This window comes from Lonchura striata, chromosome 1A (assembly GCF_050655825.1).
Source record: "Lonchura striata isolate lonStrDom1 chromosome 1A, ASM5065582v1, whole genome shotgun sequence".
NCBI classification, from domain to species: Eukaryota; Metazoa; Chordata; class Aves; order Passeriformes; family Estrildidae; genus Lonchura; species Lonchura striata.
In genome coordinates this window covers 24,588,070-24,612,458 of record NC_140741.1, presented here as the reverse complement: position 1 = coordinate 24,612,458, position 24,389 = coordinate 24,588,070, and the positions used below count along the sequence as shown (strand labels likewise).

The 24,389-nt window shown below is 43.3% G+C and overlaps 2 protein-coding genes across 5 annotated transcripts; one reads left to right on the top strand and one right to left on the bottom strand.

Annotated features, from left to right (window-relative positions):
• Window positions 1–509: 509 nt before the first annotated feature.
• ASCL4 (achaete-scute family bHLH transcription factor 4) lies at window positions 510–1,388 on the bottom strand. Its single transcript, XM_021554014.3, has one exon. The coding sequence runs from the start codon at window positions 1,255–1,257 to the stop codon at window positions 658–660; it is 600 nt and encodes a 199-aa protein (XP_021409689.2). The 5' UTR covers window positions 1,258–1,388; the 3' UTR covers window positions 510–657.
• Window positions 1,389–6,959: 5,571 nt separating this feature from the next.
• PRDM4 (PR/SET domain 4) lies at window positions 6,960–23,938 on the top strand. Of its 4 annotated transcripts, none has more exons than XM_031507970.3 (11): window positions 6,960–7,260; window positions 9,012–9,145; window positions 9,792–9,977; window positions 11,964–12,758; window positions 15,858–16,007; window positions 17,194–17,312; window positions 17,996–18,081; window positions 19,402–19,529; window positions 20,109–20,423; window positions 21,567–21,735; window positions 22,790–23,938. In XM_031507970.3, exons 2-11 carry the CDS (start codon window positions 9,013–9,015, stop codon window positions 23,097–23,099), a joined length of 2,391 nt encoding a protein of 796 aa, XP_031363830.2. In that variant the 5' UTR covers window positions 6,960–7,260; window position 9,012; the 3' UTR covers window positions 23,100–23,938. The 4 variants fall into 4 exon arrangements, with proteins under 4 accessions (XP_031363830.2, XP_085424387.1, XP_021409614.2 ...); XM_085568261.1 differs by having other exon boundaries at window positions 7,115–7,260; window positions 17,173–17,312; XM_021553939.3 differs by lacking the exon at window positions 6,960–7,260 and adding an exon at window positions 7,458–7,593.
• The last annotated feature ends 451 nt before the right edge of the window (window positions 23,939–24,389 follow it).

The following is a 24,389-nucleotide window of genomic DNA, read 5'->3' as shown; positions in this document are numbered from 1 at the left end:
CTGAAAATTATCCTTAGAATAATCACCAAATAGCCAGTGTCCATTGTACAAGCTGCTTCTTTCAATTTAGAAGATGCTTTAAAAGAAATTAATTTCAAAATATAGCTTTGTTTTTATTTGAAAAATTATTGTTTCATAAATAAAGTATTTCTGTGAGTTTTCTGAAATATTTAGGGAAAGATATTTTATCTAAATCTTACCTTCCCCAGTCCAAGTGTTTGCAGTGCAGTGCATCTCAGGTTAGCAGTCAGGAAAAATACACAGTAAAACTCACTGAACAAAGCAGGAGATAGGGGAGGGGAATTTCCTGAAATGGATTCCTCTGGTTTTACTCTCTCAAGTGAAAAGCAAAAGAAAATAGAATAGAATAAAAGCTGATTGAAAAGTAGAATGAAAATGTTGCTGCAGTTTAACAGTCCAAAGGAAGTTTAGTAACACAACTGAAGTAACCTGGGAGATATTTATTTGTTTACAAATCACATTTAAGTTTTATACAGCAAACATTCAAAGTCCTTTGACAGATTGAAAATAACTTTTTTTTGCCTTCCCTATCTGTTTTTCCTTTCCCCGATATTAATTTTCATCTGTAGAAAATTCTCCAGGGTTTGAAATTGTTTTTCAGCCAAACTTGAAGCTTTCTGTGTCCAGAGAGGAGACCTAGCTGCCCGTCTCCTCAAATTCACTGTAGGGGGATGATGCTGAAGAAGTCTTGGACTCTCCATCGCTGTTGCACTCTCGCGGAGAAGCCGGATTGGGAGTTCCCGGGCTCTCCTTGGCAGAGAGCGTTTCCTTACTGGAAGAGTCTAAGGGATGGCAGTCCAGCAAGCTCTGCAGGTGTTTGATGTAGCTTATTGCAGCTCTCAGGGTCTCCACTTTGCTGAGGCGTTTGTCAGTGAATTCCTTGGGCAGGTGCTCCCTGAGGCGTGTGTAGCCCTCGTTGACGCAGCGCACCCGCTGCCTCTCCCTCTCGTTCCTCTTCCGAATGAAGGCAGGCTCGAAGGAATAGTCATAGATGCCCACGTAGCCAGGAAATGGGATGTAGGAGATGTGACCTGTGTGCCCACTATAGGCTTGCTCCCAGTAAGATGGGTCCAGGTGGAAGGGAACCCCAAAGGGCTCTCTCAGGGGTATCCCATGGGGGTGCATGTGGCTGTTAGCCAGGGATACAGCTCCTGGAAATGCAATCCTCTTCAATAGTTTATCATCATCTTTAGTGCTGTCCATGCTTCTTTTTTTCCTCACCAGTGGAGTGTTCATTCCTGAATTTGGCTTCTAATGTATTAATCCAACATTTGTATAGGTACCCTGCCCCACAGGCTGTAGTTTCCTCCTGTGATGTATAAAAACTCAGATCTCAAAGCAAGGCTAACAACTCATGAGGTCCACACTGTGCCTGGAAAGCCTGGTTGTTTTTATAGGTGTAGGATGCCAGTTAATGTACAGACAAGTTTTGAGGACCATAACTCCACAATTTAAACCCTTGTTTGCCTGTGATCTTCATATTTCAAAAGATAATAAGAGGTTTCCTCTGTATTCCTTTCCTTTCCACTTGAAATTATGACCATAAGAGTTAATGCCAAACATAAATAATCTTCCAGGCTCTAAACACTTCTCATGTATTGTAATCCATGATATCGTTTGATATAATTGTCTCCAAAAGATGGGTAATTTGCAAAGTTTACAGGGATCTTCAAAGTTTTGGCAGAACTCCTCACTTTCAGGAACCAAGGATCTTCTGTCATCTAAAAACTACCCAAAGGCTTTTCACAATGAAATCCAAAAGACAACTGCAAGCTTTGTTGTTTCGGCTGCTCTGGTCTAACTGAACCAGCTCACAAGCAGTTTGCAAAACTTATATGGCATATCTGTAGCTTTCTGGGGAAGCTGAGACATCTTCAAAGGAAAGAGTGCTCTCTTGTGGTTGCAAGTCTTGTCAGATCAAGAATGTACTACGTGCAAGCATAAAAGGAAAACTGCCTTCTTTGCTCTAAGAGGGGCTTTTCCAAGAAGTGTGAGTTTCACAAATTGAACATGAGCATTTTGGCATTTTTAAACAGTTTTCAAGGTTTTGTGTTTTTCTGCTCATTGTAGGAATGTTCTGGTCATCCCTATGAGAACTTGCCTCAGATAAGCAAACACAAAGGTGATGCCCTGATAGCCCCATGTGTAGCTATTACCAGATGTTTACACAGATATTGGCTTACCTGATGGACGTTACACACCGCTTTAATGGGAGAGCTGGAAGTCCCTCTTGACCCTGCTGGGTCTGTGCTGTGTCCTCCAGTTGACCTGCAGCTTGCTAAAGTAAAGAAGTGGGCAAAATAAAAGGACTTTTGGCAGTATAAAGTCCTAATGTCCTGTCTGTGCCTTTCCTCTGAGACACCCCACTGTGTAAGGATCTTCCTCTGCAGCAACTTAACGGTCTTTGACTTTTCCCATGTTGTTGTTCAAGAGCTCTATAGTTGCAGATTTTTTGTTGAAAACAAAATTTTCAGTTAACTGAATCTCTTTTTTTTTGCCATCATCAGTTTGGGGAATTGCATGTTTGGTCTGGGAGAGCTGTGGGAAGGGACAGACATGAAAAGGTACAGATATGTAAGCTCTATTAAATTTTTTTTTTTTGCTCAAAGTGAAAGTTTTGTCCTGTTCAGTATTTCATGTGAAACTGCCTCAGAAGTGTCAGTAACTGAAACAATATTCTCCACTCTGAGAAGACATCTATGCCTCTGCTGAGTTAGAAGCTAGCAGCAATTATGTGAGTAGCATGCATTTTCAAGTCAGCCTTTGTGTCTCTGCTGGCTTATTCTGCAGCTTCAAAAAAACAGTGATAATCTTCAAGGTATGATGATACAGGCAAACTATTCCAGACAGACATGAGTGAAAACAGTCCTGGACTCTGGTTTATGTCAGGGGTAGAATCAGCACCAAAATGCCTCAAAAGCCTGAGCAAAAATTACTGGGGAATGCCCCACGGTATGTAGAGCTCATTTCAGATCACATAAATGAAAGTCTTTCTGCCTTTTAAAAAATTCTTGGAAGCAGTTGATCAGGATGGACTTTTCAATATTACTTGCATTCTAAACTCTGTTGTCCAGAAATGTTTTCAGAAATGAATGCTTAAAGGAAAATAGCTCCTTCACTGTAGCAGCAGGCTAGGCCAGGACTTCTAGTTTTCTTAAAACAAAGAGAATATCGACCTTTAAGCAAATACTTGAAGCAGGTAAAGGCCATTTGATCTATGTTAGCATTAGATTTAAACCACTGCTCTCTGACAGTATTCCTGTAAGGAAATGGAAGCATGCCTCTTGGGGGGCTCAGCTCCCAGATAATTTCACAGCTCTCCATGACCTTGCCAGCAGCCTGGCCATGTTCAAAAGGCAGGGTTACATTTCAGTTCTGTCATGCAAATGCACTGTGCCCTGCTACCACATCTCTTTTCTATGTTTACTGTAAATGCAGGCCACCAGCACTTCCCAGAGTGTCAGAATTTAACTGTGCTAAAGACATCTCTTCTGACAGAAAAATCCACATTGCTAATCCTTTAGAGAAACACATGAAAAAAAAAAAAAAAAAAAAAAACCAAAACTACAGGTAAATGTAAATTGTTGACCTGAATTATTTAAGCTGATCTCACATCAAATGGACTCTGAAGTCTGAATTTGTTTGTGTGCAAGAGAGATGAGAAAATTTGCCACAGGCTTTGATGAATGTGGTATCTTGTTGACAATCTAATGTCACTTGCTCGGAAAGGGATTTGCCCCTGGGCAGAGAGCCAGAACAAGGCCAACACATATCCCACTGCAAGTCCTTGTTTAGATCGTGAGCAGGATTAAAGCAATTTATTGTTCCTGTACTGACTTCTGCACAAAGTCTCAACATGTTTGCACATGCAGACACAGTGAAAGCAGCAAGACTGGACCACCAAATGGAAAGGCTAATACACATTCTTTTCAATTTTAACAGTTGGTTAAGACTACATTAATAATATTCTTCTTTTAAGATAATCCTTTGATCTTCTTTCTTACACTGTTTCTCCAATTAGGTCCTCTTTACACCTTTGTGTGGATGAAGCTTTGGCTCCAGAACTGAGTATTTGCCATGCTGATACTAAGCAGATGGCCTGGTTTGCTTTTCAGGCAGTACAAATCAGGTGTTTTGATGGCAGAGCTTGTGCTCTTTATACACATATTGTACGTTTAGCTTTTGCTTAGGTTATGACTTTTGGCTTCATTATTGGTTTTTTTGTTTGTTTGTAAAGACAAAGTCTAAATGGGGATGCTGGGAGATTCCTTATACACTCCATCATCTATGGTATTCAAACAGGTTCTCTTCCTTTTCTTATACTTCACTATGACCCAGCCTAAACAAATAGAAAATACTCTTGACATATTTAAAAATCAACAATTTAGGCATCTTCCTTCCAGATATAACTTAGTTGTGGTTTTAATTGTATATATCCTAACACAATATCTGTACATGATGTCCTTTTTGTACAAAAGAACCCTCAGCATGTTCCCGCTCCCACATGAACCATAACCATGAATAACACTACTGACACTACAGTGGTTTGAATTGCTTTGAATTATTCAAAGAAACAGTTCCTCCTCAACCCTGTGTTCCTCTGTGTATGAAAAGAAAGTCATTGGTAGAAATATTGCAGTAGAAACACAAGAGTCAGCTGAACACATGCAAGTCCTCTAAATTCCCAAGAGAAGATGTCCTAGCTGTTTTATCTGTGAACACTTTACTGAGAAAGAAGAAGAAAATATACTGGGAATTTAAGAAGAAACTCTCACAACACTGTGCTTTTCTTACATTGAAACTTTCATAATACTGTGCATTTCTTTTATTTTACTGTGCTGTAATTATGCCAAATTCTAATATCTATTAAACATATCATAGGTTGTCTAGGCTGCTGCAATTTATTACCAGATACAAAAATATGTAATTAACAGATTCTCTTGTTAACTGCTCACACAGAATTATAGTAATAACTTTGCTTGAGACAGAGGTGCAGGAATACAGGATTGAGTAGGTTTGTGTCTGTCTTGTCCTGTTTTATCCTTAAGCATGGGTCATCTCTTTCCAAGCCTACACCTAGAAAGGAAAGCTGCTCATAGACTACCTAGGCTTCATACTGTGACTATCACCAAAATACCGCAAAGTGCTGACAAGCCAATAAAAGGTGATGAGAAATTTGGATTTTTTATGGTAAAATGTCTTTTTGCATAATCTTCATTCCAGTGTTATTCTGCTTTGTGTGAGAAAGAACCAAGGGACAAGTTTGCAAATAACAGAAGAGAACTAATTGTACTGAGACATGGGCACGGTGCAGAAGGGACTTTGGCTCACTCTGCAGGGAAAGACTGAAGCATGTTTACTGCCATCTCTTTCCCCTGTGGCTTCAGAGTCTCCCTTATCTTTCTGTATGTCTCCAGGATCTAAAGACAACTTGAAAAATAGCTCAGCAATTTGTTCCTCACACAGCAAGTACCTCTATAAATGTCAATAAACCAGGCTTTCAGGAGACATAGTGCAGTTGTCTTATCAAAACACTTCACATATAATAAAAGTGTTCAGTATATTTTAAAAAGTATCTTTCCTTGCCGAAGAAACAGTTCCCAAATGTGTTTTATCACAGTACCTTGGGCATGCAGCATACATCTCCGTAGACACAGATTAATTTCTCATTCAGTGACACTTCGTATTACCACTGGCTTCCTTTGATAGTTCTGCTTTAAACTGGTAGTTAAGATATCACTAGTTCAAGGGAATAAAGTGACTACAAAAAAAAAAAAAGCTGGAATCTCAGAGGACTCATGCTTCACAGTAGGAAAAAATACTCTTATCTATGTATGACTACATCCAATCTGGCTCATAGGCTTGAAGTATTACTTTCAGCTTAGATAGTTGAAACAGTGCAAAGATTTCAGTGCCAGGGCATTTCTGCTGTAGAATTACAGCATCATAGCTGGAATTAAGACAAGCTGAGGGCTTGGGATAACCTAGCATTTCAGGACAGAACTGAGATGTCCTGAGTGTGACTGTGAAGGTTTAAGGATGAGAACTGAAAATGGAAGGTCTCCTGTCATCTCCAATTAGGGAATGCAAAGTGAAGAGAGAGACTTTTGGGCTTGTAGTCATTCACCGCAGGTTCTAACAAAAAAGTGAAGTATTAGCACCAACATGTGGGACTACACACACAAAAATGAAGCAGACCTAAAGCCCCAATCACTAGCAGTCCATAAAAACCTGAGGACTTGGCAAGTTCTTTTTTGACTTGCTGAATAATGTTTCTGGGCCAATTAGGTTAGTCAGTCAGTTATGGTTAGGATAAGGATTATTCAACTTGGTGGAAGAAAGGTTGTGGGATATGTGGTAAACTAAATAAGGTCATACTTTTGGTCATGAATGACAGAGACCTGAAGTTACTTTGCCTAAATGTACTCCTTTAGATGTTAGATATTTAGAGTAAACCATTATGCAGGTCCCAGTTTCAGGCCATAGACACAGAAAGGCAGATCCAAAGGGAATTCTTCTCACACATCTCAGACACCTACTTCAAAATGAGATGAAGCACTCTCTGCAGCAAACTACTTCTCTCTTTCAGCTACAAAGAGAGCTTGAAAAACAACTGTATTTAAGGCATTCAACTTTATGACAAAGCCAGAAGAGGAGAGTCCGTTTCCACCCCCAGAAGAATCAACAGGTCTGTACTGAACGAAAATGACCTCTACATTTAGGCTCTTTAGATCATAGAATGATCCTTACAGATCCCACATTTAGGTTCTTTAGATCAAAAGCGAGCAGACAGAAAAATACTTTGAATTTCCTCCTGTGCAGACATTCTGTCGAGGGCCGACTCATTTAATGAGGCATCACTTGAGTGTCAGGCACAAGCAAACTACCAAACCCCATTACAGCGTTCCAGGAAACAGCTGTGCACCCCGGCACGGAAGGAAGGCGGCGATTGATTCGAGCAGCGTACACGATGACTATCCACGTGTCGCAGGCGACAGCGAGCTACAAAACCGCCTGCACACATCGGGAGATTCCTTTGCCATGCCACCTGAGCCCGAATTGTACATATCATCAGCCGTAATTGAAGGACGATGTCCAGGAGGCAGCTGGGCACGTATGGGCTGATAGCACCGGAGGGCACAAACCGCAACCCTCTAATGACAGCACATACGAGGGTGTAGCGAGAAAGCAGCGAGATCGCTGGGACTACCGCGTGGGAATACTGTGTGGAAAACGCGAGTAAGCAAACACCCTTCCGGCAGGGGCGGCACGGGAAGCTCGGGCAGGGTTTCGGGCCGGGTTTCGGGCCGGGTTTCGGGCCGGGCGCTGGCGGGGAGCGGCCGAGCCCCGGGGCGGCGGCGCCGCTTCCTGGCTCCGGCTCTCGGCGGCGGAAGCGGCGCCGGTCCCTCCCTCCTCCATCCCCGCCTCCCCGCCTCCCCGCCCGCGCCGGGCCCGCGCCGCCGGGTCCCGCCCATGAAGCGGCGGCGGCCGGGGCTGGGGCCGGGGCTGGGGCCGGGGCGCAGGGCCCTGATGCGGCTGCGGGCGCTCCGCCGCGGGCCCCATGCACCCCAGGTGAGCGCCGCGGCAGCGGGCGAGGCGGGCGGCTCCGCGGGGCGAGCGGCGCGGGGGTCTCGGCGCCTCCCGCGGGCCCCGAGGCTCGGCCTCGGGGTGAGGGCGGTGGTTCCCTCCCTCGGGCATCGCCGTCCTCAGCAGCCGCCTGGGCCGGGAATGAAGTGCCCGGGGCAGCCGGAGCCCCCGGGCCCGTCCCTGGCGGCAGGCGGGGCGTGGTGCCGAGGGTGGGCCGAGCCCAGGTGGGAGTCGGCGACTCCGCTTGCGGCTCTGCCCCCCGGGCGGCAGGTGGTCTGCGAGGAGCTGCGGGCTACAGCTTCCTTACGGGCCCCTTCCAGGCTGAGATCTTGTGCTGCTAACTTTGGTGGATTCGGTCATTTTTCCTGGCTGAGTGGTCCCTTTCCTTACCCAGCGGCAGCCCAAGCTGCGGCTCTCCAATGCTGCAGCGCTTGGGCCTGCTGCTGGCCGAGGCCGTGTGGGAGCCTGGGGCAGCCTGGAGGATGTGGCTGCTGTGGGGGCAGCTGCTCTGGCTGGCCCCAAGAGCTGCTGGTCAGACCTGGCGTGTGGCTGGGAGGGCTGGCGTGGGCACAGCGGAGGTCACACACAGCTTGCAGAGTTGTGACAAGTGTGAGTAGATCGTGTCCCCATCCCTGCGGACTGGTTTGGGCTGCATGTGCAGCTTGAGACCCCAGAGGATGTATGTGCTCCAAGCTGACGTGGTTTGTACCAAGGCTGAGGGTTGGGAGTGTTGGGCGGTTCCTGCAGCTGCTCATGTGGTGTGTGCCCAGTTGAGCAGTGTGGTTGAGCACTGAAATAACATGGCATCCGTGGTGCCAGGTTTTAATGTGATGGGAGCCCACAGAACCAGACTGAGGCAGTCTATGGCTGTTTTGCAGTGGTAACTCTTGTCACTATTGGCCTGGTTCAAACTAGTGGAGAATTAGAGGTTGTGTGTCTGTTACCAGTTTGAAGTGATCTTTTCCCCACATTCTGGATTTTGAATGTGGATGTGGTGCCCAGAAGTCATGAAATATAAATCAGGTGCTGTTGTCTTGAGTATTTCTGACATTCAGCTTGTAAATGGATCTGTTTTCACAATAGTTTAATCACAGTGGCTTTTACTAATAGGAGTAGGACTTTGTTTTCTGTATGGCAAGGAAAAAGCTATGGTCTGATTTGTCTTTTCTGAACTGATTTTAATCCTGATTATTGCTATCTAATAGGTATTGATCATGATGTGATGACTGTGTGAGTGGCTGGTGTGTTTTGTGCATAGCTTTTTAAGGCAGAGTTTTTATATGCCAATATCAGATTTTGAGTTTGTTTGCTCAACCTTTCCTCACCACAGTACAGTCAGTAATCAGGAATGCTTTTGCATTCTGTTTCGTTTTCCTGCTCCCCTCTCTGTTCCTTGTCTCCAGAATGAATGAAATGAACTTGAGTCCTGTAGGGATGGACCAGCTGACCTCCTCCTCTGTGAGCAATGCCCTGCCAGTCTCGGGAAGTCACTTGGGCTTGGCAGCGTCACCCACTCACAACGCCATACCAGCACCAGGTAATGGGGGAGGGTCCCACAAGGGGTATTGCAGTTCCTGTTTTGTGTTCTGCTGTCACAGCAACGGTCCTAACTGGGCAGCAGTGCCTGCTCTGATAGCAAGTTATACCGTAGGCAGTGAAATGATGCAGAGTTGGGGAAGGGGAAGCCATAAATTGTTGTTTTTGTGAGCAAGCAAAAGGCACGAGTGCTTGTCAGGCTTAGCTTTAGTGGGAGCCTTCTTTGGTTTTCATGGGGTGATTTGCAGTGTGGGTGAGTAGTATCAGAATTCTTTGAAATTAGGGCTGCAGCTGAAAATCTCTCTTCATCTATGTCTCATTTCTCTCAGGTGAAAAATCACTTGTATAGCAAAACTGTTTTCATAGCTCTTCTTTCCAGGGGCCTGCACAGACAGAAGTCCATTATAATTGTCAGATAGAAGCAAGCCCTACAAAATGTACCAAAAAACATGTAGCCTTATTCAGGCATGCCTCTCACTGCTGTGATAACTGATCCTTTCTTTGATGCCTGGCACCTTACTTGGACAGTGCCATGCTGTATTTCCTTAGGACAGGAGCTCCTGGGGAATTAGTAATCTCTTTGTTAGCTCATGTGTTCATCAACTCGGGGAGTTCCGTTGAATTTAAATGGGTGTTTTCTCTTGCAGGCTTGCCTGTTGCAATTCCAAACCTGGGCCCCTCCTTGAGTTCCTTGCCCTCTGCTCTGTCTCTGATGCTCCCAATGGGTATTGGGGATCGAGGAGTGATGTGTGGTATACCAGAGAGAAACTACACCCTACCTCCACCACCATACCCTCACCTGGAGAGCAGCTATTTCAGACACATTCTACCTGGTAAGTGCTCTGGTGCTGATGGATGTGAACAGTAATAGAAACTGTTTTGAGAGCTGTCTGTTTCTGTCCTGAAGCAGGCATGACTGACAGTTTGACAGAGCTGTTGTTTCCCTGAGTTTGTCTGGAGACTGTTGTTCCATTTACACACCTTTATTTTCAGATATCTGTTTCTATTTGTGTGTGAAAATAATTGCAGGGCATTTTCTATTTAAACTTAACCTTTGATTGCTCCTCCTGCTTTGATTTTAGGATTAACAGAAAATAAAGCATGTCTGGTTCCTGTCTCCAGCAGCTTGTAGCTTGCAAGTTGCTTCTATTTTTTTCTCCTGTAGTCTGAAGCAATATTTAATATGTGCATAATGGGAAATTACAGTAGTTCAGAGCTCAAAGAGGGCAAGACATCAGCTGTGGCATAGGGCACTTTCCCACCCATTTAACCCATGGCAAATATTTTCTTCATTTTTCTTCAAGGTTGATTTCCAAAGGCCTAACACACTGACTTCTATCTTGATTCCTTTCTCACACATGCTTTGGAGTATAAATGTAGAATTTTACATTTTAGTATATGAAAACACAGAAATTGAAACTTTAAATGCAGTTCTGGTTTTGTTTGGTAGCTAAGATTGACAGGGTGGAAGAAGTAGTTAAACTTTTTCAGGGTGATTCACTGAGTGTTGTTGGTTCAGCCTGGGTTTGGAATGAACTGTAGCAGCCCAGGTCTCGAGTAGCTACCTGTTGACTGATGGCTGAAATTTCCAGCTGCTTAGGAGTAACCTTTCCTACTGCACTGCATGCCTGCCTGTTCAGTGGCCAAAGAGTAGACAAGGAGACTGTGCACTAGCAACAAAGGTATTTGCCATTCTTCTGAGCTGGAATAATCTTCATGTCGTGTTTTATTTGGTTCTGTCAGTTGTCTTGCTGCCATCAAGGATCCTCTGTGTTCAAGCCACAAGGCAGCATTGCATACAGAAATATTTGATGCATCTGATTAAATTAAACTGTTCATTTCCTGGCTTGGAAAAAGAGCATTTGTGCTTGCATCCTTGTAATAAAAAATATATTTGAATGGAAAACTTACAGAACAAGTGGCTCATAGGGTTGAAGGCTAAAAAAGACATGCTGAATCAGATCTTGCAGAATCTGCAAAATCTGCCTCTGTCTCTTCTGGAAATAATGTTTACTTGAACGTGCTGTTGTATTTCTTCCAAAGATTTTTGTTTGTTTGTTCTTAGTGCATAAATACAGTTTAGTGCTTCTTCATATCTTAAGTTTCAAGGTTGTTTGATGTTGAGAAGCTTCCTAGAACTACCAGGAAAGATGGTATGGTTTCTGATTTAAATTCAACCAAACTGTTGTTTTAGGAGAAACAACATGCTTTCATGTAAGGAAAGAGAGCAGATGACTCATGAAATCTGTGAGAGAGCTTGTCTTTGTCCTTCAGAATTTCAGTTGATGACCTCTGAGATGGACAGTTATGCCACTTAGTCTTAGAGGAAGGAAGTAATCATTGTTAAAACTTGAATACCTAAGCAAAAATCAAGTCCTGGAGACTTGTTTCTGCTTCTAGCAAAGATGAACCAGGAATTATCAAATTACAGATTCCACTAGCAGTCCTTTATCCTTTGTGAGCTATTTTCTTGGAATGAAAAACTAAGCCTAAAATGTGAAGAACCTCTTTCTCATTTGATCTTTTTACTGAGCAGCCTAGGTGGAATTCTGCCATTAACTTGTCTGTTTAGAGTTCGAGAAGTAACTAGAAACTGAGTTTGTTAGGTGGAAACTCTGAATTAGTTGTTAAGTGGTACTTTGACAAGAGTGTTAGGCTTGCATATGTTTTAGAATTAGTGGATTTTAATTGGAAATAATGTGGAGAACATGTCTTCAGGGATCTGGGTCTCAGTGTATTATGCTTTGACTGATTTTTATTCAAGATGTGAAAACTGAGGTAATCACTCTCCCTTCTTTTTCTCCCTCTTTTCTTATCAGGTATCTTATCTTACTTGGCTGACAGACCACCACCTCAGTACATCCATCCCAACACTATAAATGTTGACAGCAATCCAGCATTGTCAGTCTCCAACAGTCCCTCAGCCCTGGATCCCTACCAGCCCAGTGGGACCGTGGGGCTGGAACCAGGGATTGTGTCCATGGACTCGCGCACAGTGAACACACATGGTCCTCAAAATCTGCATCCTAGTGAGAGCCACGAGGTAGCACTGGATACTACAATCACCATGGAGAGCGTTTCCAGGGTAACCAGCCCCATCTCTACAGATGGGATGACAGAGGAGCTTACAATGGATGATGTAGCCGGGGATCACACGCAGATCCCAAATGGCTCCCGGAGCCACGAACCTTTAGCTGTAGACACAGTGGGGAGTAACTTGACATCGGACACTGTGGGACACGGCGGCGTCATTCCCATTCACGGTAGCACTTTGGAACTCCCTGTTGTCATGGAGCCCGACCACATTGCCGGGCGAGTGACAGGGATATCGGACAGCACACTAAATGACCCCATTCATACTGTGGCCATGAGCACCAACTCCGTGAGCGTGGCACTCCCTACCTCACACAATCTCGCTTCCCTGGACTCAGTAGCCTTGCATGAAGTGGGCCTCAGCCTGGAGCCCGTGGCAGTGTCTTCCATAAGTCAGGAAGTAGCCATGGGATCAAGTCATGTCGATGTGTCTGCAGACAATCTTGCCTTTGTACCATCATCCTTGCAAATGGAAGACTCCAATTCCAACAAGGAGAACATGGCAACCTTGTTTACCATATGTGAGTGGACATTTCTTGCCTTTTTTGGGGTAGGGTTTGTCATGTAGCTATTTTCTGGTGTGGCTGGACTCTGGTTGCTAGTCTTACAGATTTATGGTGAAAAAACCAGTTATTTAACAAGTCCAAAATTTGAAACATCTGCAGTGCCAGATTAACTGTTCTGAAACAACAGTAGTTGGAAGTAGTAGGAGATGTAGTAGGATGTTTTAGTGTAATTCTCTTTGTATCATTTCCCATGTTGCCATGAGATTGGAAGCTGAATCTTGGTGAAGATCTTGATTTGGTGGATATGCTTGACGTCCTTTACAATGAGACTTCTGTCTTTATAAATCACAAGTGACTCTTCTTGCTCCATTAAAAATACACAACAAACAACACCACAATCCATACTTTTCATCAAATGGGTATAATTGTTGAGTGTGACATTACATGTTTTTTGCAAAATTTATATTAAACCATGAACAATCATCATGAAAATGATGTTCTAAATAGGAAAAAAGGAGCAGAGAAGGAAAGAACTTCATAATATTTCTAATTATTCTCATCAAAGGACTTTAGACCAGAGGTTAATGGATCTTGTAGGAAGAGAGGAGCACTGGGTATTGTATTGCCGTTCCTGTTACTGTTCAAGGAGTGGTTTTTGAGAACTGAGAAGATCTCATTTGCTGGGAGAGAGATTTGCACTTTCACCTGCAGGATGTCTGGCTTCCTGCCACTGAAACATAAGGCCAGCTTGTTTTATTCATTTTTTTAATCTGTGTTAGCATTGCTGAGTGCTGCTCTTCATCCAGTCTGACCCTACAACTGCCAGAACCTAGAGGCTTGCTTTTCTTGCAGAACATATTTTAAGAAATATGGTTAGCAAGGGAAGAGGTGTAGTTTAGTGTAAATTGTCTAGTCAGTCATACATTTGGATTAATCTGTTAAGATTTCATTCTGTGGGATAAGATGCAACTTCAAATTAGGTGGGCATAGAAGTGTGATGAATTTACAACTCCTAGAGGAGGAACAGTTTTACAGTTGATGCACTCAGAGGTTCCTACAAGCATCTGTTGTATGTTGAACAAATAATGACCAAAATACTGTGATATCCAACATGCTTGTGGTGAAATCACTTTTCTTACTCTCTTAAAAGTGAGATCTGATGTGCCAGCTTTTTGTTGTTATACTTAGCATAGTCCTAGGATGTTTTCCACATGATGCTCTCCTTTGGTAGGACGTTAAAATGGCTGCTGCATGCCTTGTGCTTGCATGTGATTTGCAAAACAGATTCTTGACTTGGAGAGGCTTAAATTTTAACTTTTTGTTGATGGTTTTAAACTTCACCTGTATTAACAGCAATTTATGTCCAGACAGGTGACAGCAAGGACAAGGAGTTGTTTTAGATCCCCTTAATGGTTTTTCCTCACTCAGATGGCAGGAGTCAGGGCCTTTGCAGAAAACTTTTTACTGTTCCTAAGCAGGAAATAAAATGTTTGCTACAATCCTGAATGTTTGCAAAACTTTTAAGAAACGTTTTTTTTTTTTTTGTCATCTTTGTTGACAGTTCTGTATATCCAAATCAGAGGAATAATCACTGATTTTCTTTTTTAATGATTTAGCAATGATAGTAATGGAAAGTATATTTAACTTTCTGTGGAATGTGAGATTTTTTTGTTTTCCAACATCTTAAAAATATATGAATGGTTGAACTTCTCCAAGTGGAAATGCCTCACGCCTAGAACTTTTCTTTCTCTGCCTCTCCTTGGAGCTGGTCCATAGACCCATAGTGGGTGTGTGCCAGGCAGTGCTTAAAAGCAGCTGTTCCACACAGTGGCTCTTATTACTCAGGTCTGGCTGTTGTTGTTGCTTTGCTCCTACATGTCTCCTGTGCACAGGAAATAATGCTTACATAGGCTCTCCTTAATAATTTTTTGAGTACTTTCCTACCTGTTAATGTGTAGGTGCTCAGACTGTATTTTATATAAGGTCACATTCTGGTACTCTGGTATATCAACAAAGTATCTGAAAAATACCTTTAAGCATGTAAGGATGGAGCTGCTATTTGGGCCTGCTGAAGGCTACTTCTGTGATAGGTCTTTTATACTGGAGCTGGGTCATCAAGAGGCCAAAGAAGGTCTTAGTGGAGAGCCTGATTAACTACCTGAATGTCTTTCTTCTTCAGAACAATAATTATTTATCAGGAGAGTGGTTGCTGAGTAGGTGTTGGTTGCTCCGTCCACAGAGAATTAAAATGACATCTTTTTCTAGATGAAATTGTAATGCTATAGAAAGAATTTTATTCTGTACTTTCCCTCAGATTTATTAGACTGAAGACTTTCACTGGTTTCTTTTATAATAGTATTTCTGCTGAGCAACAGATTGGGAAAGTGATGCAACTGATTCTTCTTGGGCTTTTGTTTTTGTTGCGTTCAGTGGCATACTCACACTGCATGAGTTTACTGCAGTGAGACTTTCAAAAGCAGCAGTGAGGTCAGGCTTTTGCTGCTGTGATTTACACATTGTCTGAATTTAAATGGAGGTAAGGGGATTTGTGGTTCATGTTTGGAAAATTTTAGAAGGATGACCTTACTGGTCCGTTTGCATGGATATCTTGGAGGTTCTACATGCAAAAAATGTTGCTGTTAATTCCAAAAATATAACCAGTTAGAAGGTGTTTGGTTTTGTTTGTCTTAAGATTTTTCTGTCCGTAGAGTTCATTTCACTTGTGAACAGAGTGAAATTGGCTCTTCCACCACCAGCATGGGGAGGCTCTCATTCATTTTGCAGTAGCTTTGATAAAGAGTGGACTCTGTCCCATTGCTAGATTCCCATATAGGCATAATCTGGAGTCTAGGTCATCAATTTACCATCAGGAAAGTAGGTAGAGATCCTCACATTTGATCTGAATTGGATAGGAACTGACATGTATGTCAGTGCCCACCTGACTGTAAGAACATGGTCCTTATTCTTCTGAGTAAGAAGGGCAAGTTGAACGTGACGGAAGCAGCCTTTGGCAGGGGCTGAGCTGAAGCTCAGCTTCACTTTGGTAGGGAGCTGATTGCACTGTAGGAGCTGTTGTACATTTTTAATGCCTGCTGTCCCCTCCTGTCTCTGCAGGGTGCACGCTGTGTGACAAGGCGTATCCATCAGACTGCCCGGACCACGGACCTGTCACCTTTGTCCCTGATAGCCCAATCGAGAGCAGAGCCAGGCTGTCCCTCCCAAAGCAGCTGCTCCTCCGGCAGTCTATCATGGCAGCTGAAGCGGGTAAGGATCACGTTACTGTGCGCTTCCCTGCAGCACTTAAAATACACTCACTGCTGAAATCCAAAACCATAGGGAGATGAATGTGGGAAAGAAACACCACGAGAGGGAGATGCTTCCCTCTTCTGTAATCACCCTGACTTATATTATCCACAAGCTCCTTGTGATCTGGTTACTGCTTAGACTCCAGCTATACTGTAGGGCTGCTGCCACAGAGAGTGGCACTTCTTAAGGTCAAGCAAGGTGTGGTGTTTTTTTTATTGTGCTAAACAGCCCAGGCACAGCTTTGATAAGAAAACAATGCCGCAATTACAGTTTGGGGGAAGCTGACAATTAGAAATCATAGAGGAGAATTCAGTCTGCTTGTTCCTGAGCTTGGTTTGCTATCTTCTGGGTATTCTCAATGGTGTACTGATCACAAGTGCCTCTGTTTCCCCCCCCATTTACATTTGACATGTAGACTGTGACCTTGTCACTGGATGTGGACCTTGTTACTGTATTTCACGTCACTGTCACCTGGAAATCGAAGAGTACAGTGCAGTACCCTAAGGATCTGAAGGCTAGAGAAGAATGTGATTATTGGCTTGCTTAGTAATGCTGCTTGTTGAGAGTAGATGACATCTGTTCTTTTCAAGCTGCACTAGTTTCCAGTTTATTCCTAAGAGCTATTCAGTGTATTCATGTAGACCTATATATATATATAAATGTTTAATAATAAATAATATACATGCAGGAATCCCTCTGCCCATGACAGAAATACAGCTGCCTCTGGGGAGAAATGCAGAAGCTGCTTAACAATGCCCAGCAACAATTCTGGAAATTCCTGGGGATTAGGTAGGCAAAATGTAGTACTGAAACTAGTATTTTCTGCTTCTGCAGAAAGTGCCATGAGAACTTTAATTGGTACAAGTGGCTAGGATGTTAGTTTTATAGCTTACTGAAAAGTAAATTACTTGCTTTTGACCAAATAAATATTTTTAATGACACCAAAGCGGCTCCCATTAGTGTCATGTGGTGGTGGTGGTTCTTGTCTCTGCCATAGGTTTGTTTCACATGTGAAGTAGAAGCTTTGATGAGCTTATGCATAGTTATTACCTCTGGAGCATTATCTCATAAGCCTCCCACTTTATTATGCATGATTAGTTGTTTAAATAATTGATTTCTTCAGATTTTGGTCTTCTGATGATAGGCGTGTGGACACGAGAAACCATTCCTGTGAGGACATGTTTCGGACCTTTGATCGGGCAGCAGAGCCATTCTCTGGAGGTGGCTGACTGGACAGACAAAGCAGCCAGTCACATCTGGAAGGTCAGTGGTGTTGCAGCTCACAGAGCCTGCCAGCATGCCTTTATCTGGTGAAAGCTACCACATGACAGCAACATTAACATTATCATCCTTCCCAAAAGTCAAAAGTAATGCAGTATGTTGGCAGTCGGTCCTGAAATATAAAAAGTTTCTTTAATGCCTTCTCTTTTAAAGGGCTACATGTGGTTTCAGTATTTGTGTGGAGTTGCAGCAGAGATTGTATATGAATTATTATGTAGCAGTTGTTTGTTTGTTTTGTATCTCTGTTCATTGAACAGAGAGAAATGATTTGTTTTAGGAAAGCCAATTTAAAGCTTTTCTTTTCCCCATAATTTCATTTTCAGAAAGTAAATCTGACCGATATAAATAAAGCATGTACTGTTTGCCCAGATTTTGTTATTTACAAGACTTGGTTTTAAGAAATGCAGCCAAATGCATTTCTGCTGGAAGGTAAAGGTGAGAAAGATGCTGATAAACAGGTTTTCTGGCCTCCTGGGTAGCAGAGGTTAAGGTGCCTGTGTGAAGAGGAAAGTAAGGAGTGAAAATAGGGTTGTGGTGTTGACAGTGGCGATGGAGACTTCCTGGCTTGTTCTAGGTAAACACATCCTCTCTTAAAGAAAGAGGCTGGCTTTCACTACATTTATTGCTGTGTTTTGTCCTAAGGTTGCATTTGTCTTTCCTGGTAGATCTATCACAACGGTGTCCTGGAGTTCTGCATCATTACAACTGATGAAAATGAATGTAATTGGATGATGTTTGTACGCAAAGCCAGGTGAGAGACACCTGTACTGTGCTAAGGAGCTTTGAGTCTGAGCTGCAGGCTTGTAGAAAGTTGTACTGGAGAATGAAGGTGACCTTGATTGTCCTTTTGATTTTAATACTTCATTTACAAAGTGTCCCTGAGTTTTTCTGGCCAAGTTCAAGCCCCTACACTATGTGAGACCTGTCCCTTTCAGTCTGCGATGAAAACTATTCTTGCTCCATCCACGGTCCACTGAGAAGGCTGAACCTTTCTTATTTTTCTGTGACACAAAGTTGGTTTCTCCTGTAGTTCATTTCATTGTTCTTGCATGCACGAGTCAAGAAGTTTAATGTTTAATCTCCCACTGCAATGGGGCAGACCTTTTACTGGTTTCAGATACTGGTAACAAACATATGCAAGGTATTGCTTCAAAAGATGAATGACCACGTCTTGGAACTGGTCCTCAGGAAGACTTTTTAAAGATAATTTTGCTTTAAGACATTACTGATATTTTTTCCATCATGTATTCTCTATTTGGTAAGGGATATATCTATGTAATGAATCTATGTGTATGAAGAACCTATGTGTATGAAAAATACATTGATTTTTGTAATTCCTTAGGAGATCATGAATTCATTTCTCTCAGCCCACTCAAATATATATTAATAATTTTCTCAGAAGTGTTGTGAGAAATGCATCATTTGGTGGAGGAGATTGGCTCTCAAGGTCTAGTTTTTCTTTCCTGTAATAAAGGACAAAAGTGACAGACATGCAAGTTTTCATAATATGCTGACAAGCGCTGATGTTCCTATTACCTTTTTATAGGAATCTTTTATTTTCAATTTTCCCCTTTTTTCTTTCCATTTTTCTCTTCTATTCTTTTTTATTCTCTTCTATTCTTTTCCATTTCTTATTTTTCTCTCCTCTCCTCTCCTCTCCTCTCCTCTCCTCTCCTCTCCTCTCCTCTCCTCTCCTCTCCTCTCCTCTCCTCTCCTCTCCTCTCCTCTCCTCTCCTCTCCTCTCCTCTCCTCCTCTCCCTCTCCTCTCCCTCTCCTCTCCCTCTCCTCTCCCTCTCCTCTCCCTCTCCTCTCCCTCTCCTCTCCCTCTCCTCTCCCTCTCCTCTCCCTCTCCTCTCCCTCTCCTCTCCCTCTCCTCTCCCTCTCCTCTCCCTCTCCTCTCCCTCTCCTCTCCCTCTCCTCTCCCTCTCCTCTCCCTCTCCTCTCCCTCTCCTCTCCCTCTCCTCTCCCTCTCCTCTCCCTCTCCTCTCCCTCTCCTCTCCCTCTCCTCTCCCTCTCCTCTCCCAAGTCATTACTTCTGAAGGGCTTTTTTTCTTAACTGTTATTGCTGTAGGAACCGGGAAGAGCAGAACCTGGTAGCTTATCCTCATGATGGAAAAATTTACTTCTGCACCTCTCGGGACATCCCCCCTGAACACGAGCTTCTCTTCTATTATAGTCGGGACTATGCACGACAGCTTGGTAAGTAAGAGCTCTTTTTTGTTGGCTTTGCAGGGAGTAGCCAGCTTGAATTCCCTTTTGGTGCCATCTCTGGGCTCTGTGACTTGGGACTGCATTATGTTCCTTCTCAGCTCCCATTGGTGCATGTCATAGTTTCCTTTAACATTGCATTACTACAGAGTACCATACAGAGTACCATAATTTAAAATAAACATTTCTCTACTTAATTCCACTGATCAGGAGTAAAAGATTTTGAAGATTTTTTTTTAAGAAAAATCATGTTAGTTCTGTTCATCCAGGGCTAAGGGAGTTTTGGAGCTGACGATGTTCCTATCCCCCCCCAGCTTGGATTGTGATACTTTAGATTTGGGTGAGCTATGCTCAAAACTGTTCCAAAGTTTGGCCACTCAAAACATTTTCAATGACCTACCTGAAAGAGCTGGAAAGCAATACCGGAGCTGAAAAGAACAAAGGTGAAAATCTCTGCACCTGGCTTTGCTTCCACAGACTAAATGTTAAAGTGGTTCTTGTTCAAGCTCTGTTAGGCTTTACTGTGTCTCATTACAAGTGATGTTTCAAGTGATGTTTTTGTGCCCAAAGGTGTCCCAGAGCACCCAGATGTGCACATCTGCCACTGCGGGAAGGAATGCGCTTCCTACGCGGACTTCAAGGCCCATTTGAGCAGCCATATTCACAACCACCTCCCCAGTCAGGGGCACAGCAGCAACCACGGGCCAGGCCACGGCAAGGAGAGGAAGTGGAAGTGCTCCATGTGCCCCCAGGCATTCATCTCCCCTTCCAAGCTGCACGTGCACTTCATGGGGCACATGGGCATGAAGCCGCACAAGTGCGACTTCTGTAGCAAAGCTTTCAGCGATCCAAGCAACTTACGGACACACCTCAAGATCCACACAGGTGAGAGCTTTGTACAGATGCCTGTGTGAGGACAAGGGAGAGGGTGAAGGTCAGGTTACAGGCCAGCAATAGATGGTGTGGGTGTTTTTCCTCTTTTTTTTACCACTATTCCTTATTGGAAATCACAAAATTCTAATTACAAAGCTGGAAAAGAAATAAAACTGGGAGTGAAGTGCTCTCATCAAGCATAGGAAGCTGTAGGTTCAATAGCAAGGCGTTTTAATGGACAGATGAAATATTAATGTGCTATACACAACTACAGAATACTCAGTGGGGTGGGATTCAAGTGGTATTCAAACTTAGTCTGAACTCGGTAACATGCTGGGGTTTTAAACTATTTCTGGCAAAGAATAGCAGAAGTACTCAAAAGTTGAAAAATGGGATAAAACATGGAAGTTATCAAACGACCAGTGAAATTTGTACCTGTGTGTTTGTTAGATAAGAAAACTTGTTTTTGCAGACAAAGGCAATGTAGTGCATCAAATGTGGTTGGGTTTCTCCAGTAAGGCATCAGATACAATTCCTGTGGGAAATCAGTGAGGATAGGGATGTACTAATGTACAGTAGCTAGATGGTTACCATGGTTACTGTTACAAAGGAAGCTACCATTGTTTTTACTGAAGAATTCATCTTGGATAAGACTAGTCTTTTTAAGTGTTTGCCTGAATCTCTCGGTGGAAAAATGTACAGAGCTCCTGGGGATGTTCTGGAATCCAGAACAGAGGCACATTTCTGTGGACAAGAAGCACAAACCCTGCCTCACAAGAAAGGCTGGCTGACCACAAGCACTGGAGAAACAAGCAGCAGTGTTTAGAAGGATGAAGTACAGAAAGGTGCATCACACTAAGGCATCAGTGATTTGAAATAGTATCATGACACTGGGGGCATTGGGTGTAGGATGAAAAGCTTTGGGAATGATGAAATCAGCTGCCTGGTTTTTTGCATAGCTAAATATAGATTGGAACCAAGTAGGCCTTTGTGCTGAGTTCTGAAGGAGCTGCAGGAGAAAACAAATCCTGTTCACAAAAAATCTGCCTTTCTTCACAGTAAAATTTAGTTTTTCAGCGATGTCTAGGCTTTGTTGCTTCCTGCATTTCTTGGGACACCGAGTGCCAATCTGTGGGTGTCTCTGTGTACTCCTAGGTCAGAAGAACTATCGCTGCACCCTCTGTGACAAATCATTCACACAGAAGGCTCACCTGGAGTCGCACATGGTCATTCACACCGGGGAGAAGAACCTCAAGTGCGATTACTGCGAGAAGCTCTTCATGCGCAGGCAGGACCTCAAGCAGCATGTCCTCACTCACACACAGTAAGTGACTTCACACGAGCTGTTGGATGGCCAGTGCAAGAAATAATGAAGATGAGCAGCCCTAGATAGAATCTCCAGTTTGCAAATAGTTTGGCCTAGGGAGCACAGGTGGGTTAATCCTTTGAAATGACAGAGAAGACACTCTAGACAAAGGCCTGTTTTTACTGGCTGCAGTTGTAGAGTTCTAGTGTCTGCAATATTTCTGCGATATTCCAAGCATGCTCCTTTTGTTGTGAAATGGCAGTCCGGAGTGTTCATTGCTTTGAAGAGAAAGGGGGGTTGTTTGATTTATATTTCATTATTTGCTGAGAACTGTTTCCATGTCCCAGCGTGACCAAAAAACACAAGTTTATCAGTGCTATTGTCGCCGAGTACCTTGTTAGTGAACTCTGCCTGTCCGCCGTAGGGGTGTGGTGCAGCTGTTCCCAGCCCTTTACCTCCCCACAGGTCTCACTCACTCAAGCGCTTGCTCTCCTGCTCCTCCTGCAGGCAGATTCCTACCCACAGCCCTCTGCTAGGCCGTGTCTTTTGCTCTGAGAATCTCTCCATCCTATACACTTACTCCCAATCTGAAGTCCTCCTCAAAAGCTGCCTGCCCAAAGTTAGTCTCTTTGCTTATTTCATTTTCAGCATCTGGTTTTTGTACTCACTTGGAATCCACTGCTGCTTCTGTCATGCTGCCTAGGAGCCAGTGTAGTGCAGCTAGATGAGTGAGAGAGAGGCAGACAGAAACACAGACTCGCTTTGCTGCTTGTTCCTACAGCATGAGCCAGGAGTACTACTGCTGGGAAGTATTTTGCAGTGTCATTATAGAATGTGTTGCAGTCTGGTAAGCTCCTCTGCTTAGCATTTACAGAGGGTTGTTAACATGCAGCAGTGTTGTTTCCTTACTTTTTCTTCCCTGCCTCCTCCCCACCTTTATACAGAGTGGGAAGGAAGCTGACCTTTACATCAAGGGCGTTATCTCTGTCCTTGCTAGAATATGGACCTTAATCAGCATTTTAATACCAGCTGCCTTGTGGCAGGAGCAAACTCACTTTTTTGTGTCTTGCAGAGAACGGCAGATCAAGTGCCCCAAGTGTGACAAGCTGTTTCTGAGGACAAATCACCTGAAGAAGCATCTCAATTCACATGAAGGAAAGAGGGACTATGTCTGTGAAAAATGCTCTAAGGCTTATCTAACCAAATATCACCTCACTCGACACTTAAAAATATGTAAAGGCCCCACATCCAGTCTCTCAGCCCCAGAGGAGGAAGAGGAGGAGGATTCAGAGGAGGAATTAATAGACTCTATGAGGACTGAAGACTGTAGGATTAACAATGGAGTCTATTCAACAGGTGATGTTCTTTCTGGACACAAATGAAGTGAGGGAAACTTTCTTGGATATTTTAAGTAGGGAAGGAAAAAACCCTCTTCCTTGTTTCCCCAGTTACCAGTGTATGTCAAGTGAGGAGTTTTCCTTCTGTTTTTGTCTCCACACTACCACCACTTAATATAATCTGTAGCCAGAACACTGAACAAGACTGGATCATGCACGTACAAGTGAAGAGTTGCTAAGAAGGAAATGTGAGACAAGATTTCTTTCACACACGCTGTGCATACTTCTCCAAATCATTCAGATGAATCCATCCAGTGGCAGGACACCTGATACAGCTTGCATAGGCCTTCAAGCAAAGAGCCACAAACCAGAAATGTAGCTGAGGGGTTGCAGTGACCTGTAAGCCAACTGTCCTTAACTGCCCAAGCTGTGGCATGAAGAGAAACAGGAAGAAAATGGTGGTGAAACTTTTTAATTGAAGGATGTGGTTTGGCACAAAGCAAAGACTTCTCAATGCTCAGGTTTCCTTCTTAAAACAAAACCTTTTGGTTGAAAAAAAAAAAAAAGGCCAGTGAAATCACCACTTCATACAAATTAAGTATCCCACTACAGAAAATCAAACCTTGGTTTTTGAAGAACAGTTATCCCCTCTTCTCCCTCAAGTTCACAACCCATGGAAGCAGGTGAAGAGACTGTATGGACTCAGTAAGGAAGGGGCTTACAGACGATCAGGCAGTGTTTACAGTATATGTTACTTCTTGTGCTGTAAACTTTTTACCACCTAGAATGATGGGAGGGTTTGCTGCTAATGTTATTTATGGAATGAAGATTATTACATTTCGTTGTTTTCTTTTGAAATAATTAAAAATGTGGCTCTTCTCTAATGTTTTTTTTAATATTTACATATGCTGAAAAACAATGTTCCTATTTCTGATAATGATGTTAAGAGAAGTAACACCACGTTTTAATCATCTGCCTCTCCCCGGTTTTCCTGGGACATGGCATGTGTAGGAGCACCTCCATGAACTGGGCAGCTAATGAACTCTACATTTGCTGTGTCACTCCTCTGGCTGTGCTGCAAAAGAAGATTCAGCTCTGTTCTCTGACGAGGCAATGGGAGATTCCCTTGGAAAAGAGCTCTGCTTCGGGCCCTAAATGGCCCAAGCTTAGCTGTACCTCTCCCTGTATGCTGCAGTTCCTAGAGAGCTCCCAGGTTCTCAAAACCTGAAAATGCTTGCCTCAGGCCAGTATGTGACCAAAAAGCTCTAGAGAGACAGGTGCTGGGAGCTTGGTAAGTCGAGGGAAACATTTGTTGCTTCCAGTAATGCAATTTCT